Raw genomic sequence first — 16,918 nt, 5'->3', positions numbered from 1 at the left:
AATGCACTTTGCCTGCACGGTCTACTGAACAGTATATATAGTCATCAATTCATAAGAATATACAAGGACGATTTTAATAAAGGAGATGTTTAATATTGTCAACACTTATTAAGCGCACGCCAGATTGCGCGGTTAAATGGGAAATAACTGCAATAACGTTTTGAATAAAGAAAACTAAGTTATTAAATTGACAGTGTTCATGTTTGTTGATGAATATATTTCCCTTTTAGTGCCTTGCTTGTGTCTTTTTCTACACCGACTGATTCAAGTACGTCTATAATGCAATGCACAGACCTGTTTGTCCTTTAATATGTAAAGTTGGAAGACATTCTATTTTTGTACACATTTCGTCTCGTGTAACTTCAGGTGTTAAGCAGTTGTGGTTCGATCGCGTGTAAAGCCATGTTGGAGTGTAAATATGTTGAACTCATACCGACTTGTCATTTTTGTTGTGATGTGTGTTTTGAAACTTATTAAATGTATGAGGATGATAAACACAGCAGTTTGGTTTATTGCTGAGACCTAAGCACCACACAGGACAGCGGTGCCAGTTATGATGCGTTCACGGAGCCCAAACGTCACCAGGTTGAAAGTGGTAAATGACATTCTTTTATCTGCCTTACCTACAAAATTGTTGATGTTGGTGGAAATTTATTGGGTAAATCCCACGTTGTCACCCATGGCAACTCTGACTCAGAGTTTTCACCCACTCACTTTTTAATTTGGTAGTAAACAGGTTGTGATCTAGTATACAAATAGTTTGTTTAGACTCGTCATCCACAGTCAAAGACGCCAGCGGTCTGTCACAATAAAGGCGAAATAATTTACTGTTCGGTTTAACTGTTCTTTCACCAAAATCAGTGCAAGGAATGGCTTTAGTTAGAAGAGTAAATCAAATCCACATTTCAAACCATTTCAAATGCAATATTCATTTCTATATATTTCAATACTTAAGAGGAAACAGTAACAAAAAAGAGAGAAAATATACCTTCAAATATATAAGAATTCAAACGAACCACAGCAAATAGAGCCAATACACAGTTTTAGAAACACTGAGGTCATGAGTTTAAGTATTCCCATATTTTACATATTTTATTTTCTCCAGTTAACAGTTCTATTTTTTGTTATATAAATTCTGTATAACCTTCTGTAAGGTCTAAATGTTGTTTCACGCTGTGAGGTCTTCTTTTATATATATTATTATTATCTTCATTTAGCTTAGTATTTGTTGGCATAAAAAAGTATAATACACTGGGAACCAGTTAGTAAAAGATCCACTATGTTCACATTTCAATTGTAGAATGTAAAGTCTTCTCATGTCGACAAAACACACACATTCCTATAGACAACATGACACAGGAAATAACTTCAGTCCCCTCTAGGGAATGGTTGTCACATTTAATTCCATATAGGTGTGGATGCCTATATTATCTATGTTGTTCCGTAACATATCACTTTCAATTTCTTGTTGAAAGTATCCAGAAGCAAGCTGTTCCAAATTTTTGAAAAGTGGAGTTTTAAAATAATCATTTTGTGTGTTTTTATGATTTGATTCACATGAACACGTCCCAGGATTGTGCAGCTATGGTCACCTTCTTCCCTTCCATTTTCTAAAAGTCTGTATATTAATAAACATAAAGATGTGATTCTTTGAACTTGTGGTATAAAAATCATTGAAGGTGTTTAGTGCCTTAATGGTTTATTATACACTATAAGCAAGTTAAAGAGTTTGTACTGATGCTGAAAAGTACATTTTACAAATGCATAAAAGGTATACACTTTATGTGAACAAAATACATGTGACTTTATTTTATGGGCCTCGTGAAAACCATCAAAGTGGTGTGGAAGAAAATCAGAAAAAAAGGTTTGGCCTGCTCTTTTTGTCTCTTTCCCAACACCTCTCCAATAAAGTATTAGGAACCTAAGTCAAAGTAAATATGTTACAACATGATGACATTTCATTACGTACAACCAAATCCAGCTTTCTGCTACTCCAGATTACCTTTAAAACCTAACTGGCTAAATTGCATCATGTAGTCACTATAGGTGCTTTTTGCCAACAATAATAAGGTGATATTTTCAGGTGCTAATTTCAGCTGGGTTAAATTTATGGATGAACAGTGCTCTCAGCTGATTAATGAGTCTGGGTGAGACAAACATCACAGCAAAGCACCTTTTTTTAAATTAATTATTGTGTTGTTGTGAAGGATGTGTTTCATGTGGTTTATTTGTCTTGAGTTTCTGGATCTGACTAAATCCAGTTTCTGACTTCCAGTGCTCACAGATGGACACACTTAGCAGAGGTGAGAATGAATCAATGCAAAGAAATGGCTCTGACTACAGTATATACAGTACATGCCCCTGAAACCACAGCATCTAGTCATTTAAGGTTTTTTCCAAACTGATTATTGTCTAATGAACTTTTGCTACACAACGGCCTACAATAATGAATTTCCAGACACATTTCAGTGACAGACCAGCAGAAATCAAACAACACAAAAGAAAGAAATCTTTATAGATGACCCACAGCCTGTAACAGCCAATCAAAACTGTCAACTGCACCACTAATGCCTGAGAAAAAACTCACTAAATGTCCCTGACCTGTCTCTGCACTGAACACACACAGATTAAAATGATATTCATCTTCTGGTTTGATCCTTCAGCAGATGGCAAACAAGCATATTTCCCAAAGCTGTTTGATATTAAGAAGCTGCGGTGAAGCCTCAATTATCTATGTATAACATCTTTATTCTTCTGATGCCAACTTGACCACAAAATCAAAAGAGCAATCCTGTAGAAAATCATCCTGAGCTGAACAAAGAACATCACTGTTCTTCAGCCGTCATCACCACTGACCATCCTAAGAGCTGAGTTGTTTTGGGTTCATGGCGTTCAGTGTGCCCCACCTTGTCGTAATATTCTGTTGAATGTTAATTGTGCTGTTGCACCTGCATGGTGACAAATCAGCAATCTAATAAATATAACCACACTTAGGTAGTTGCTCAGAGCAGTGGGGGATGTACAGTGAGGAACCAAAAGTCAAACACATCTGACATCTCTACTGCCAACGAAAGGCACTTTCAAAAAAGTGTGAACAAGCTTTTGACTGATGGTGTAAATATTTGTGAAATATTCAACTTTATTGAACTGATTTATTCAGTATTACACAAGAGTGAATAACAACCACAAATGAACAATAATTACTGAGTTGTACTACAAATCCTCCATTGTGTTGAGGTGAGGGAGAAGGCTAGGCCTGCTGGGTGTTGACCTATTTTTATTTCTTCTTTTCTTTGAAGCTTTCTGTCTGAGGAGCACTGTCTTGTTCTCGTCTACAGTTTAAGGATTTGGACTTGCATTTTACTTTCTTTCCTCCATCTTTGCAAACATTAAATATAGCATAAATATACCTTTAACTGTTTAGGGAGGAATTTTCAACCCCCTTTTTTACATTATAATGTTCTCCAGTATAACATCTGTAACATTCTGGAGGATCCAACTCTAGACCTCACATGAGGACCCCATGTGTGTAAAGGGGTGCCTTCAAAACCATGTAGTAAAAATCTATCTTTTATTTTTGATATTCAGTATTAATGTTGTTACAGTGGCATGCTGTATGTCCTGGGCCAACTATATGGGACCCTTTCTCCCTCTGAAAGGAGCACACGGTGTAGTCCACCGCAGTAAGGTGATCAAAAAGTTTCTCTAAATTCAGTACTGCACAACACTGTCAACACAATATTGTGTTTATGCTTATGTGTAAAGCTAAAGCAGTCATGTCTTTAAAAAAGTAACATTGATTGTAGAATTATTGTTAATTTTATAAAAGAGGAAGGGGGCCTATAGGGGCTGCATAGGTATGGGGCCCAGGTTGTTGTGCTCCACAACTGACCATACATAACTGAAGATATTTTTCAGTACTTTTGGCAGACACAGTACTATACAGTACTTTCTGTCTGCCTTTACTACATGTGGAAACTTATCTGTTGTACCATATTTTTATACAGACCTCACAGTGCATATTAACACTATCGCTGAACAAAAAAGAGTCAAAACCACCATAAACCAATGGGCTTTGATGCTTTTGTAGCAGTAACGAGGGTCATCAAGTTTACTTCTAGAGGCCCTGCTCTCTTCCTTCCGGCTAACATACCTGGGGTTGCTAGATGTAAGGTCTGCATTTCGACCCTTCTCCAAATATTTGCATCAGTATGTCATTCACAGGGTGTGATGTGTTGCAACATGGCAATGCTTTATCCTTGACTCCACGGGGGCCGATGCATATGTCCTCTTTGTGGACTTCAGCATTCAGCACCATCATCCCAGACATCCTCCACTTCAAACTCACCCACCTCAGTTTGCCGGGCCACACCTGTCAGTGGATCACTAGCTTTCTGACAGACAAGAAGCAGCAGGTGAGGCTGGGAGGAACCACACCTAGCACCTGGTCAGTCAGCACAGGTGCCCCTGAGGGATGTGTGCTCTCTCCACTGCTCTTCTCCCTCTGCACCAACGACTGCACCTCAAGGGACCCCTCCGTTAAACTCCTCATATTCGCAGATGACACAACGGTCATCTGTCTCAACCGAGAACATGACGAGTCAGCCTACAGAAAGGAGGTTGAACAGATGGCCCTGTGGTGTGGTTGTAACAACCTGGAGCTGAACACGCTGAAAACAGTGGAGGTGGCAATGGTCTTTAGGAGGAGCCCCCACCCCGCACCCATCCCCAACACACCAGCTCAGGAAATTGACCCAGGAGCAGCTGATACAGTTCTACAGAGGAATCACTGAGTCTGGCCTCTGCTCTTCCATCTGTCTGGTTTGGCAACCAAATAGGAAAGGAACAGACTCCATGGAACAGTCAGGACTGCAGAAAGACTCATCAGTACCAGCCTGTCCTCTATGGAGGACCTGTACACCTCAGAAGGTCAAGAGGACGGCAGAGAGGATCATTGCAGACCCCCTCACATCCTGGACATGAGCTGTTTGAACTCCTCCCCTCTGGACGGCGTTACAGGTCACTGTGCACCAAAACAACCAGGCACAAGGACAATTTCTTCCCCCAGGCTATTACTCTGATGAACAGTTAATCTATGTTTATATGTATAACAAGATACAGCAAATTCCTTGTATTTTAACATGCTTGGCAATAATCTTTGGGATTTAAGGGGTGGCTGTGGCTCTGGCTCATGAGGTAGGGCAGTCGTCTCCTGACCAGCAAGTTGGTGGTTCGACTCCCGGTCTCCCCGCATGCCTAAGTGTCCCTGAGCAAGACACTGAACCTCGAATTGCTCCCGGTGGCTTGACTAGTGCCGGTGCATGGCAGCCTGTTGTCATTGGTGTGTGAATGGGTGAATGGTGTATGATCTTCTGTAAAGCGCTTCGGCCAGTGCAACACACTGTGAGAAAGCACTATATAAAATACAGTCCATTGAAAATACAATGTCAGTGAAAAACTAAAACCATCTTGTAGGTGCAGTTTGTGTTTATCCTGAGATCCAGTTTGGTACGTGTGGCTCAGAAGGGGTCACTCTAGATGATATAGCTCTGGCCACCAGTACTGCTGTGAGGGACCCTGGAGTTATTTGAACTAGGATATGTTCTGTAAATCACACATTAATGAAATAGTTCAGGATTTTTCAAGTTGATGTTAAAATCTTATTGCTGTAGCCCTGTGTATGTGAGAATAGGTCAAAAACTGTTGTCACTTCTCTTACTCTCCACACTGACTCTGAAAATTTTCACCCACAACGTAACTACACTGCAAAAAATGGGGACCAAACTACACAACTCTCGTTTTGTATAAACATGCACTCCAAAGTCTGTCTGATGCTCAATTGCAGCTTCAGCTGTCCCACTAAGCTAATTCAAGTCAGTATATTTCAATGTTACAGTCTATTTAAAACAAATTTCCCTCTTATTTCCCTGGACAGTACCTTGTTGTGCTGTGGTGGAGGGATACATTATAGCAGCAACATGTAAATTCTATTACCCACAACCAGCTTTTTACTCACATAAACACATATTCAATATTACAATCTCTTGGTTATCATTATATGGCCATGTGCAAAATAATAGCATACGCTAACATTTGTTTCTATAAAGCTGAATCAGTTACAGTGTGACTGTTGAACTGTTGACTGTCATCACTGTGGCCTTCATAGGAATGTAATCTTATATAGGTATCTTTAGATTAGCTGATGGATAAATAACAGCCTGTTATGTATTTATGTGCACTTTTGCCCTAATCAGCTGTTGTTAGTTCAACCGCTGTGCAGCCTTTCTCTCCTCTCACCTCTCTTACTGTGAAAATGGACTACATACTGTATACATGTAACTCTTGGCTTTGCAAACAGCACCGTTATTTCCATTTTGACCACTATTAGGCACAATTTGGTTCATTCAGGATCTCTCAGGTGAAATCTGTGAAATGCTTTTGACCATCGCTTGTTTCTTTCAAACACGCCAGTTGAATGCATTCATGTGAAGTGCAGATGAGGCAGGAATAAATAGGAAAAACACAGCAGCCTTCTGAGATGGCACACACACAATTATAATCCAAACACAAGAACAGGTTTTACTGGTGTGCCAAAAACACAAACTGTAAAAATAGTCCGGCTGTCAAATGTGAAAGCTATGGACTCGTTACAGAATGAGAATTGTATAGTTCGTCCCTCATTTTTGCAGCTTAGTGACAATCCAAGTGGAAACATTCAGTGTCAGTTTGGAGAGTAGCAGAAGTGACAACAATCAAGACCTATTCTATCATACCCAGGGATGCATCATTTTTTGTTTTAACACCAACATGAAAAATCCTGAAATATTCCTTTAACCAAGTTTCTATAACTGCCTGCGCAATATTGCCAAAATCAAAGTGATGCTGAAAAACTGGTTCATGCATTTGTTACTTCCAGGCTGGACTACTGTAACTCTTTACTATCAGGATGTCCCAATAATTCCCTAAAAAGCCTCCAGTTAATCCAAAATGCTGCAGCCAGAGTACTGACAGGAACTAGCAAGAGAGATCATATCTCTCCCATATTAGCTTCTCTCCACTGGCTCCCTGTAAAATTCAGAATAGAATTTAAAATCCTTCTCCTAACATACAAAGCCCTTAATGACAAGGCTCCATCGTATCTTAAAGACCTCATAGAGCCTTATCATCCTAACAGAGCACTTCGCTCTCAGAGTGCAGGTTTACTTGTGGTTCCTAGAGTCCACAGAAGTAGGTGACACTGAGCCATTCCTTAGTTGTAAACTATGTTAACTTTATGTCTCCTCTCTCCTGTAGTGTGTTCTCTCTCTATCCCTGTACCTTTCTGCAGGTCGCCCTGGCTCTAGAGCTGTATATTTCTGATGAGCAGTCACCAGCCACATCAACTTGGTCAGTGTTTGCTTGTTTCTTGATGCTCTTCTTTTCTCTGTCCACTCACCCGCCAGGAGCCCAGAGCCTAGGTTTGTTCTGTTAAAGAGTTTTCCTCCCTACTATCAAGCTTGCTCAAGGGGGATTTGTTGGGTGTTTCTCTATAATACTCTAAGGTCTAGACCTTGTCTTGAGATGATTTTTGTTGTGATTTGGCACTCTACAACAAAATCTGACTTAAAGTGATTTGTTTACAAGGATGAGTCTGTTTTTACAACTGGGGACTGGAATCTTTATAACAACTTCTCCAGCTTGACAAGAGCGATATGAGGCTGTAGGGGCACTGCTGAACACACCTACTGAGTCCACACAACGCAAGCAATTGGAAAGGTTCAGTTCACCCCACTTAGTTAAACTAAGGGGAAGCGACAGTGGTGCAGTGGGTAGAGGAGTCGTCTCCCAACTGGAAGGTTGAAGGTTCGAGTTGCGGTGCCTGCGGTCCACATGTCGAAGTGCCCCCCCGATGGTTGTTAGTGATGGCAGCGCGTGTGCGCGCGCACAGGCCTGGGGCCCTCAGCTCCAAACATAATTTCGTTGTACTGTATGTGTCACAATGTTACAGCGACAATAAATAAAGCTGCTTCTTCTAATGAGTTGGAATTAAAAATTAATGTCATTTGTACTACACACAATCAATATGATTCCTAAACTGAAATATTTAGAGTGATCCAGCATCATATTACAGTGCAATTCAAATTAAACGTTTATCAAATCTCAGAGATACATTCACAGATATGCCATCATTACAGCAGCCACAGGGATTTGCACTCCAAAACATGTTTAGATTTTTGTAGATCATTTTGTTGAACAAATGTGTGATTGCTCTGGGATCTCCAGGGGTCTGTTCCAAGTTCACATAAGTAAAAATAACAATAAAACTAATAGGAAGAAAGTAGTAATGATGTTGGCTGAACCTGGGCAAACTATAATTGTTGGCTTTGTCTTGACCTATAGAGCTCAGTGAAAATAAAAGCTTTATCAGTCTACAAAAACGTTTAGTAGAAAAAAGAGGAACTGATGCAGTGGATGAAGGACAACTGAGATCCAGTCAACACACCTCGCCATCTGGGAGCTGACAGCCCGCTGAAGAGCCATGGACTGGAGGCCACGAAGCGGTCCTGTGACCACTGTGGGTTACAGAGGGCTGCAGAAGAAGCACATGCAGCAGATTCCTCCTGGTGAAGTGATCAGGATCAAGAAATCCCACGTTCAGAGCAACTTCTACTCACTTCCTAGAGAAATGTTACTGACTTCAAAACTTTGGCTCAAGTGGAGCTGGCAAGTCTAGTTTCCAGTGCGGCAGCAGAACACGGGTTCAGCTTTCAGATCTAAATCATAATGGGTGTGAGAAGCCGTCTGTCTGAAGACGTAAAACAGTCGCCTCTGCAGCAGGCTGGGTAACAGTGGGTCAGCTGAGTTCAGTTCTGTTAGACTAGCAACATGTAAATGGGTTGTTCATATTTAATGGTAATTGTCTCAATGTTAATATTTGTTTGCACTGGCCACAGTATTTTTCATGGCCAAAAAAAGTCCTCTGCTTCATGTGGTGTTGACATGAAAAGTGGCTGCACAGTAGCCTGTTCCGTATATTAATTATTTGTAAAAATGAAAAAAAGTAGGCTATTAAATATGTCTTAATAAAAAAAAAAAGACAGCTAACAATTTTTATGACCCTGTACATCAAAATGACCTCTGCCACAAAGAGATGCAAGATAAGCAAAAATGAAGACTAAATGGCTAAATCAGATGCAAAACAGCCACAAGAAGGCAAACTGAACTATAAAATACAAATCACGTGTCTTGTGTCTTGCTAATAGAAGTGTAGGTGAGGTAGGGGCCTTTTACATGTCTGTACATGTAGGAATAAGATACAAGGCAAAATGTACATAAGTGGTGGTGCACATTTTATTTTAGTGATCAAAATAAACATGTCACGAACAGTATATGGCTAGTATGAGACAGAATGAAATCAGATGCTATTGTGTTGTAATATTCCCAGCTATTTGATTGTTCTACATAACATTCAACATCAGAATAATGGAATTATTGTCAAACTGCCAAGCCTCCCTGTGTCCGATATACACTGCAAAACATCATGACATGAACTAAGTGATATACCATATGGACAGAAATGGTGCAGTGTTTCTCAAGCTAAATGTAAAAGTGATAAAAAAAAGATAGAGATGGCTTTAAACCCTGAAAATGATAATGTTCCCCAACACTTAAAAAAGTAATGCTTTTTATAGACTACACTTCCAGGACTGAGTTTAAAGATTTCAGTCCATCTTTAATATGATGCATCACACGGTAGCCTATAACATTCTGTATTAAGTTACCTTAAGTGAAAGACCAGTATAATTCATAAAAATCCTATGTAATCTGGAATACGTTGGGCACAAAATAAAAATAAAAGTGTTTATAATGTAGTGTGTGTGATTTGAAAGCGAAAATGTGTGTCCAATAGAAATGGCATTCTTGAGAAATATACATTCAGTGTTCACAAATAAGGCAAGTATGATTTGAGTTATAGGCTTTAGGATTAAGACACACGACAAAGAGGAAGTCCTCTGCAGCACAGTGAAATGTAATGTGTAAAAGGCTTTCGAAGCTTCAAAGAACAAACAACAAACACCCCAATGACACCCACCATTCACAGAACAACTGGCTGGTGACATTCATGTGTGTACAAGGCAACATAACACCCAGAAGAAAAATACAATATTACAAATATGAGTTCCTGCTGCCAACACTTTTCCCAGTACTGACAAGGATATTTAAGGTCTGTGGAGAGTAAATCAGGGGTCCTTATTCTAAGTGAGGTGTCAGAGTTCAAGCCTGTCTCTGCAAGCTTCTGCCCAGTTGTCCTTAAGCAAGTTTCTTCTTGTGAATGTTTCGCTATCACAGTCATACTGTATGCTGCAGTGGTTTAACTCAGATAGAGACTGCAGGACCAGGATAGGGTTCCCCACCACAGCAAAAGTCCTCTGGCTCAGGGATTTCCAGCAGCCATGTCTCCTCTTCTTTCTCCTTTTCCTCTCCCTGCTGCTCCTTGTTGCTCTTTGCATCTGATTTGCCCTCGGCCACAGTTTGCAGGACTCTGTAATAGTGACAGTCTCGCCCATCACCTGGATTGTATGGCGGTGCCAGGATATCCAAGAAGGCAGCTGGCCCTTCCACCGCATCAATCTGGTGGAGGTTATCCCTCACAGGAGTGAGGAGGCATAGCCCGCTGTTCTCTGAGTACTCGGCAACTGAGTGGAGCACAGAGCGCCACAGAGAAGTCGACTGCAGTGGGTCCAACGGAGGATCAAAATGAGGCGGGATGGTGTTGACCAAGTTATCATCCAGTTTATCAAAGCAGTGGACCCGCACTTTCCCATAGAGAACCTGAATATGAGACACAAAATACACCAAACAGTGATTAGAAAAGAATACAAACTACTGCTGCTAGCCCAAATATAGGTAAACAGAGCATGCTGCTCAGATATTATTATTACTAACTCATCTTTGATTCTACCATCATAGATAGGAGATGTAACTGTTAATAGGGCTGAAGATTTTCCTTTCATTTTATAATTATTACTTGCTGAAAATGTCACATAGCATGTTGGTGCAGTCCCTAGCCCTGTCACCTCGTCAGCATCAGCATTCAGAGTAAGATTTACACATTCACCAGGTTTTTAAGTCATGTTTGTTAGTAATACTCATTTTATTTTTTGTTACTGCCTCAGATCACTGGTGAATGGAGTGTCTATGCAAAGTATTAGGCTATAACTTCTACTAATATGAGTTTAAAATACAAGCAAACCTTTTAAAAATGTTCTGTATGGTTTGGAGAGAGGGTGGAAGAGCTCTGTGATGTATTTTCTTAACTGAATAACAAATTGTATCTTCTCCAAAAATAAGCCAGCTAAGTCAGTGGGCAGAACAACATCAATGTTTTCCATCCACTGTTGCATGTCATTAGACATCTTCAAGCTTCACACTCAGTTAACGTCATTCATAGTGACAAGAACATTCTTTAGATTCTGCTGTAAAATGTTAACATATAAGAAGGCTAGCATCTTATTTACTACACAGTGTATCATACAGCAAAGCTGGCATTAGCGTTTGCATAAATTAGACGGTGAAGAAAAATCTACCCTAGCCACCTTCAAAATCAAATAAGTAACATTCACCCATTCATATCTGTGGGAGCTACTCTGGATTAACTAGCTGACGACCCTCTTTGGGGGGGGGGGCAAAGGATGCTGGATGACATCACGTGAAAAGGGTCTTTTGCCCATAGGTGTAAAAATGAATGGTTGTCTGTCTGTCAGTGTAAGCCCTGTGACCTATGGGTGACCTGTCCAGGGTGTACCCTACCTCTCTGGCTCCAGTCCCACTGTGACCCTCTCAATGACAAGCAGGTATAACTGATGGATCCCTGAGATTTCTTGCTCTAACCAAAGTTTGAAACCTATTCTGTATTTGTGATTGATGCATGTGATGAACCTAATGCAGGTTACATTTACAGAATTTGCACTGTTCGCTTTAACTCATCTAAAAAAAATATCTTGATACACAGGTGAAATGAAATACACAAACATGCACAGATTTCACAAGTACACATTTATGTAATTCTCCTGATGTCAAATCTTTTGAGACCCCTTTAGAAGGTTTTTTTTTTTGTTACAAAGCGTCAATGTTAGCTTCCTTAAACGAGAAGAAGCCACGCACAAACACATGTGTCCACAGAAGGCCATAACATATTAGACAAAAGGTGCAATCAACCTTCAGCATCCCGTTCATGCCCGGGTGATCGTGCAGCGGTATGGAGGCGCCGGTCCTCAGTAGAAACACCCCCATGCTGAACACCTCCGTCTCGCAGATATGCATGTAGGTGACCGGGGGGCTCTGGAGCCCCGCTGCGCCGGAGCTCGATTTCCGTTTTCGGGGAAAAATTTTCAGGTCGGCTGCCCTGACTGTAGTCACTAAGGAGATTAGTTCACTCTGTTTATCAGCAGCGGGATTTGTATCCCCACTGGCCGAAGACCGCAAGCCTTTAAACGTGCTATAAGCTTGCTTAGCAATTTTCTGGATAAGAGGACTTTTTCTGTCCCGCGGCATTCTGGGTGAGGAAAGAACTAACGGTTATCGGTGTGTCTATGGCACTGTTCTTACACAAATACAGCCGCGTTAAAAACAGTGAAGATCAGTCACTTTCATCAGATTTCAGCCGTAGATGGTCGGACGACGTTCAAAATAGACAAAATGCGACTTTTTCAGCAACAAAACACAATTCATGGTGGTTATTTTTAGGCTCACTAGAAGATAACAGACTGCTGTCCAGTCACTTCTGTCTCCTCGTCCATGCTCACGGAGCATGCGTATCAGAAGAAAAGCAGCGTGGGATATGGAGTTTTACCAGATAACATAAAAGTAGTGTAATTTACGTAAACATGAATAGTGAAGCAATCCATAACCAGGCTACATTAAACGGAAATCTGTGTGTGATTATTTAAGATTACAGAACACATAAACATATCCCAAACTAGGAAAAAATTAAAATTAAACGACAAGGTGAGTGAAACTACATTTCCCAGAGGTACTGGGGAAGTAACAGAAGTTGCAAAGGGAGAGGACCATGAATGCATTATTATTAAAGCTCCTTATACTCAACTGTTTAGCCAGCTTTGCCCAGCGGCTACTCGCAGTACTGCAAGGAAAAATCCTCATGGGGCCCAAAAAGCCCCCAAACCACAATAATATATGGGAAGAAGCTTGTGATGGGACATCTTGAACTACAGTATATACAGAATCAATTATTACTATTTGTATTATGATTTTTTTAATCCATGGAGGTTTTATATTTGTAAAACTGTCCCACAGCCTGGGAAATTGACTTCTATTTTGTGATATCAAAATGTCATCAAGCATCAAGCATGAACGGGGACAGCGGGGGAAACACTAATGTGCATGTGCAGAGGGCCCCAAAATGTGGAAGCAAAGGTGGAAGATAACTTTTTTTTTGCCAGATGAGCAACTATCATTCAACTGACTGGGTGCCACGTTTTATTCCATGATCCAGTTTTTACTTAACACATCCAAGTAATACTAACATTATTGATAACACAGACTAAAATAATGATGTTAATGATGAAGCAAAACTTATAATAACACTGTTAGCAGCAGCACCACAGCAGAGCCAGGCACAAATTGGCTACATTAGAACAGAGACCAATATACATTGTAAATACAAGAGTTTTTGCAATATACAGTACTACATATCTCTCCATATGTAACCCCTCTCACTGGGGTTTCTTGTCTAGTAGCATTCCAATAGTTCCCTGTTCTCATCTCTTGCTCATGAAAGTCTTGTTCCAGTAGACCACTTCTCATCAGGTTGCCCTGGTTCCTCAGCACCTGACGTGGACCTTGTTGCCCCCAGTGACATCTGAGCTGGTGTGACTCTTATTTTTCTTAACCATGAGGTAAACAGGTAGCATTAAGGGCCTCGCCTAAGGACACAGGCTGGATATTGACCACACCCTGACCGGGGTTCAAAACCCCCAACCTTCCATACTAAAGTCAGTGATATTAGCCACTGAGCTTTCCAGTCATGACTTCAAAGGTGGTTGAGAATGACCAAGCTAAGATCCTGTGGCACTTCCAGATACAAACTGACAGACTGGTAATGGCCAACCATCCAGACATAGTAGTGGTGGACAAACAGAAGAAGAAGGTCATAGTGATAGATGTAGCAATCCCAAGCGATAGCAACATCAGGAAGAAGGAACATGAGAAGCTTGAGAAATACCAAGGGCTGAAAGAAGAGCTAGAAAACATGTGGAAGGTGAAGGCACAAGTGGTCCCTGTGGTAATAGGAAGATTGGGGGCTGTGACCCAAACAAATCCCAGGAAGAACATTTGAGATCTCTGTCCAGAAGAGTGCAGTCCTAGGAACAGCTAAGATACTGTGCAGGACCCTCAAGCTCCCAGGCCTCTGGTAGAGGACCCGAGCTTGAAGGAAGGACTTACTACAACTTACTCTTACTCACAAGCAAGAGTTTGTGAGACTTGTAATAAACTGAGTTGCTTCTGTAAAGAAGTACACCAACATTTTTGAGCTTTCAGTCACATTTAAGATGACAGTTCACTGTTATAACATTGTAGATATGTCAGAAAACAAAAAAAAGCATGCCATGAGCCCTTTAACAGTAGGTTCCTTCAACTGCAGAGGTGACACAAAACAATCATTTTTGTTTTGGTTGAATGGGTCAGTTTGGGTGGCACTGGACATTTTAAAAATTAAATTCAAATAAAAGTCCACTTTTAACTTTCATCACCGCAGTATGAGGTCATGCCACTTGTTGTAGGACACATGAGCATTGCCAGGACCCTGAAAATTTACAGTAGCTTTTAATGGCAGTGTCTAGTTAACCATTAAGAGATAAACAGTTTGCCTTTTGATCTGGGTCAAGATTGTAGGATGTGACATAATTAACCAAGCAACAAAACACAGCATCCCAAGCACTTTCTGAGTACCGGTAAATGTACTTTACCAATTGTGTGACCCACTGACTGTATATAAAAACTGGACAAATCCACCGTGATGTCATCCACTGGATTTCTGAAGAGTGATTTTGAAGCTCAAGTCTGTCACTCAAAGTGGCAACACCCTTAATTTATGCATAACTTTTATTCAAAATATAATTTAAATGGGGGGGGTTATAAAAAAACAATTCACCCCCTTTAGAGATGTCATGGAAAAGGAAATTAACTATAGACACCAAAACAATAAACATGTTTAGTTCTACTGTAAAATTGGGTATTTTAACATGGGGGTGTATGAGCAAGTGGCCATTCAAGGAACTGCAGGTTTTGACACTTCTGCAGCGGCTTAATTTCTCAGCCTCGGGCGTTGTCACTTGGTGTGATCGTGTGTGCTTGTGACACAGTTGCATGCCCATGTAGTACCTCCTTAAATGTGTGCATTCTTTTATTTTTTGTGCTTCTCAGTGCATTTGTGTGCATGTTGAATTATGTATGATGCATTCTGCATGATGAGTGAGGGAGACAAAGCAAGCAATATCCTCTTGAGAAATAATGAGGCCGAGTCATGAGGTTCACAAACACACAAATACACTTTTCTGTGGTTGACAAAGGCATGCTAGAATTACACAAGAAGATGAGACCTTGTTGACATGTCTTCATTAGATAAAGCATGCAGTAAACCACATTAATTTAATCTAAAATTCCAAATAGAAACTCTATGAACTAACTCATTTGTTCATTTCTTTATTCTGTTCTCAACACATTGGAGTTTCAGCCAAAGGAACATTTATTTGAAGCACTGGTGTAGACATAATAATCAGCTCACTGGCTGAGTTAAACCTCTGTTGGTGTAGAAGAACTTTTCATATTAATTGACAATGGTGTTAATGCAATACCAATTATTACCTGGGTAGATATTTTTACAACTTCCACATTTCTCTATTAAAAACACTTAATTTGACAAACACAATATATGGCTCTTGTGCATTGCAGGCTCATATACTGTATTAAAATATACATATTGTATTGTGTAATAATAAGATACATATTGTCATGGCCAAAAAATACTGGTACCCTGAATTTCTGTCAGATAATGCACCACCTCTCCCAAAAAAAACTGTTGCAATCACAAACTTATTGGTATTCTGCTGTTTATTTCTTTTGCTTGCTTTGGAACAACACAAACAAGCAGAGAAAAAGTCTAATCTGATCCATTCCACAAAGAACTTCAAAAATGGACTGAACAGAATCATTGTCACCTTTTAAAGCTATCATAAATAGTTGTATTTCAAACATGTGATGCTTCTTTAATTTGTAATGAAACTCACCTGTAGCAACCAACAGGTGCTGGCAATATATAAATCACACTGGCAAACACCTAAAATAGAGAAAGGTTGACTCAGCCTATGCGTCATGTGGACCACACTGAGCACAGAGAACAGATAGAAGAGCAAAGAATTGTCTGAAGATTTGAGAACCACAATAGTGGAAAAGTCTGGACAGTCTCAAGGCTCCAAGTCCATCTCCAGAGATCTGGCTGTGCCTGTGCCCACTGTGAGCAACATTGTCAAGAAGTTTACAGCCCATGGCGCTGTAGCTAATCTCTCTGGATGTGGACAAAAGAGAAAAATAGATGACAGATTGCAACAAAGGATTGTTCTAATGGTGGGTAAAGAACCTTGACCAACTACCAAACAGATTCAAGCAGACCTGCAGGTACAGGGTGCAACAGTGTCAGCTCGCCCTGTGGGACCCTGTGGTAGGAGACCCAGGGTGCCCCATTGCTGACAGAGACATAAAAAAGCCAGACTGGAGTTTGCCAAAACTTACCTGAGGAAGCCACAGTCCTTCTGGGACAATGTCCTGTGGACAGAGGAGACTAAAGTAGAACTTTGTGGTCGAGCACATCGTTCTGCTGTTTTCAGAAAACAAAATGAGGCCTTCAGAGAAAAGAACA

At 40.5% G+C, this 16,918-nt stretch overlaps 1 protein-coding gene across 1 annotated transcript; it reads right to left on the bottom strand.

The window, feature by feature from the left end:
- Positions 1-9,542: 9,542 nt before the first annotated feature.
- Positions 9,543-12,795, bottom strand: adoa (2-aminoethanethiol (cysteamine) dioxygenase a). Its single transcript, XM_020611684.1, has 2 exons — positions 12,199-12,795; positions 9,543-10,812 (listed from the first exon to the last, which is right to left on the bottom strand). Exons 1-2 carry the CDS (start codon positions 12,532-12,534, stop codon positions 10,357-10,359), a joined length of 792 nt encoding a protein of 263 aa, XP_020467340.1. The 5' UTR covers positions 12,535-12,795; the 3' UTR covers positions 9,543-10,356.
- Positions 12,796-16,918: the final 4,123 nt, after the last annotated feature.

The sequence above is a fragment of the Monopterus albus genome, unplaced genomic scaffold (assembly GCF_001952655.1).
Source record: "Monopterus albus unplaced genomic scaffold, M_albus_1.0 scaffold117.1, whole genome shotgun sequence".
Lineage (NCBI taxonomy): Eukaryota > Metazoa > Chordata > Actinopteri > Synbranchiformes > Synbranchidae > Monopterus > Monopterus albus.
This window is presented reverse-complemented; position numbering and strand designations above follow the sequence as displayed.

Coding starts and splice junctions, on each gene's coding strand:
- adoa (XM_020611684.1), bottom strand. CDS start 12,534: ATGCCGCGGGACAGAAAAAGTCCTCTTATCCAGAAAATTGCTAAGCAA. Junction 10,813..12,198: donor GCATGAACGGGATGCTGAAG/GTTGATTGCACC, acceptor TCTCATATTCAG/GTTCTCTATGGGAAAGTGCG.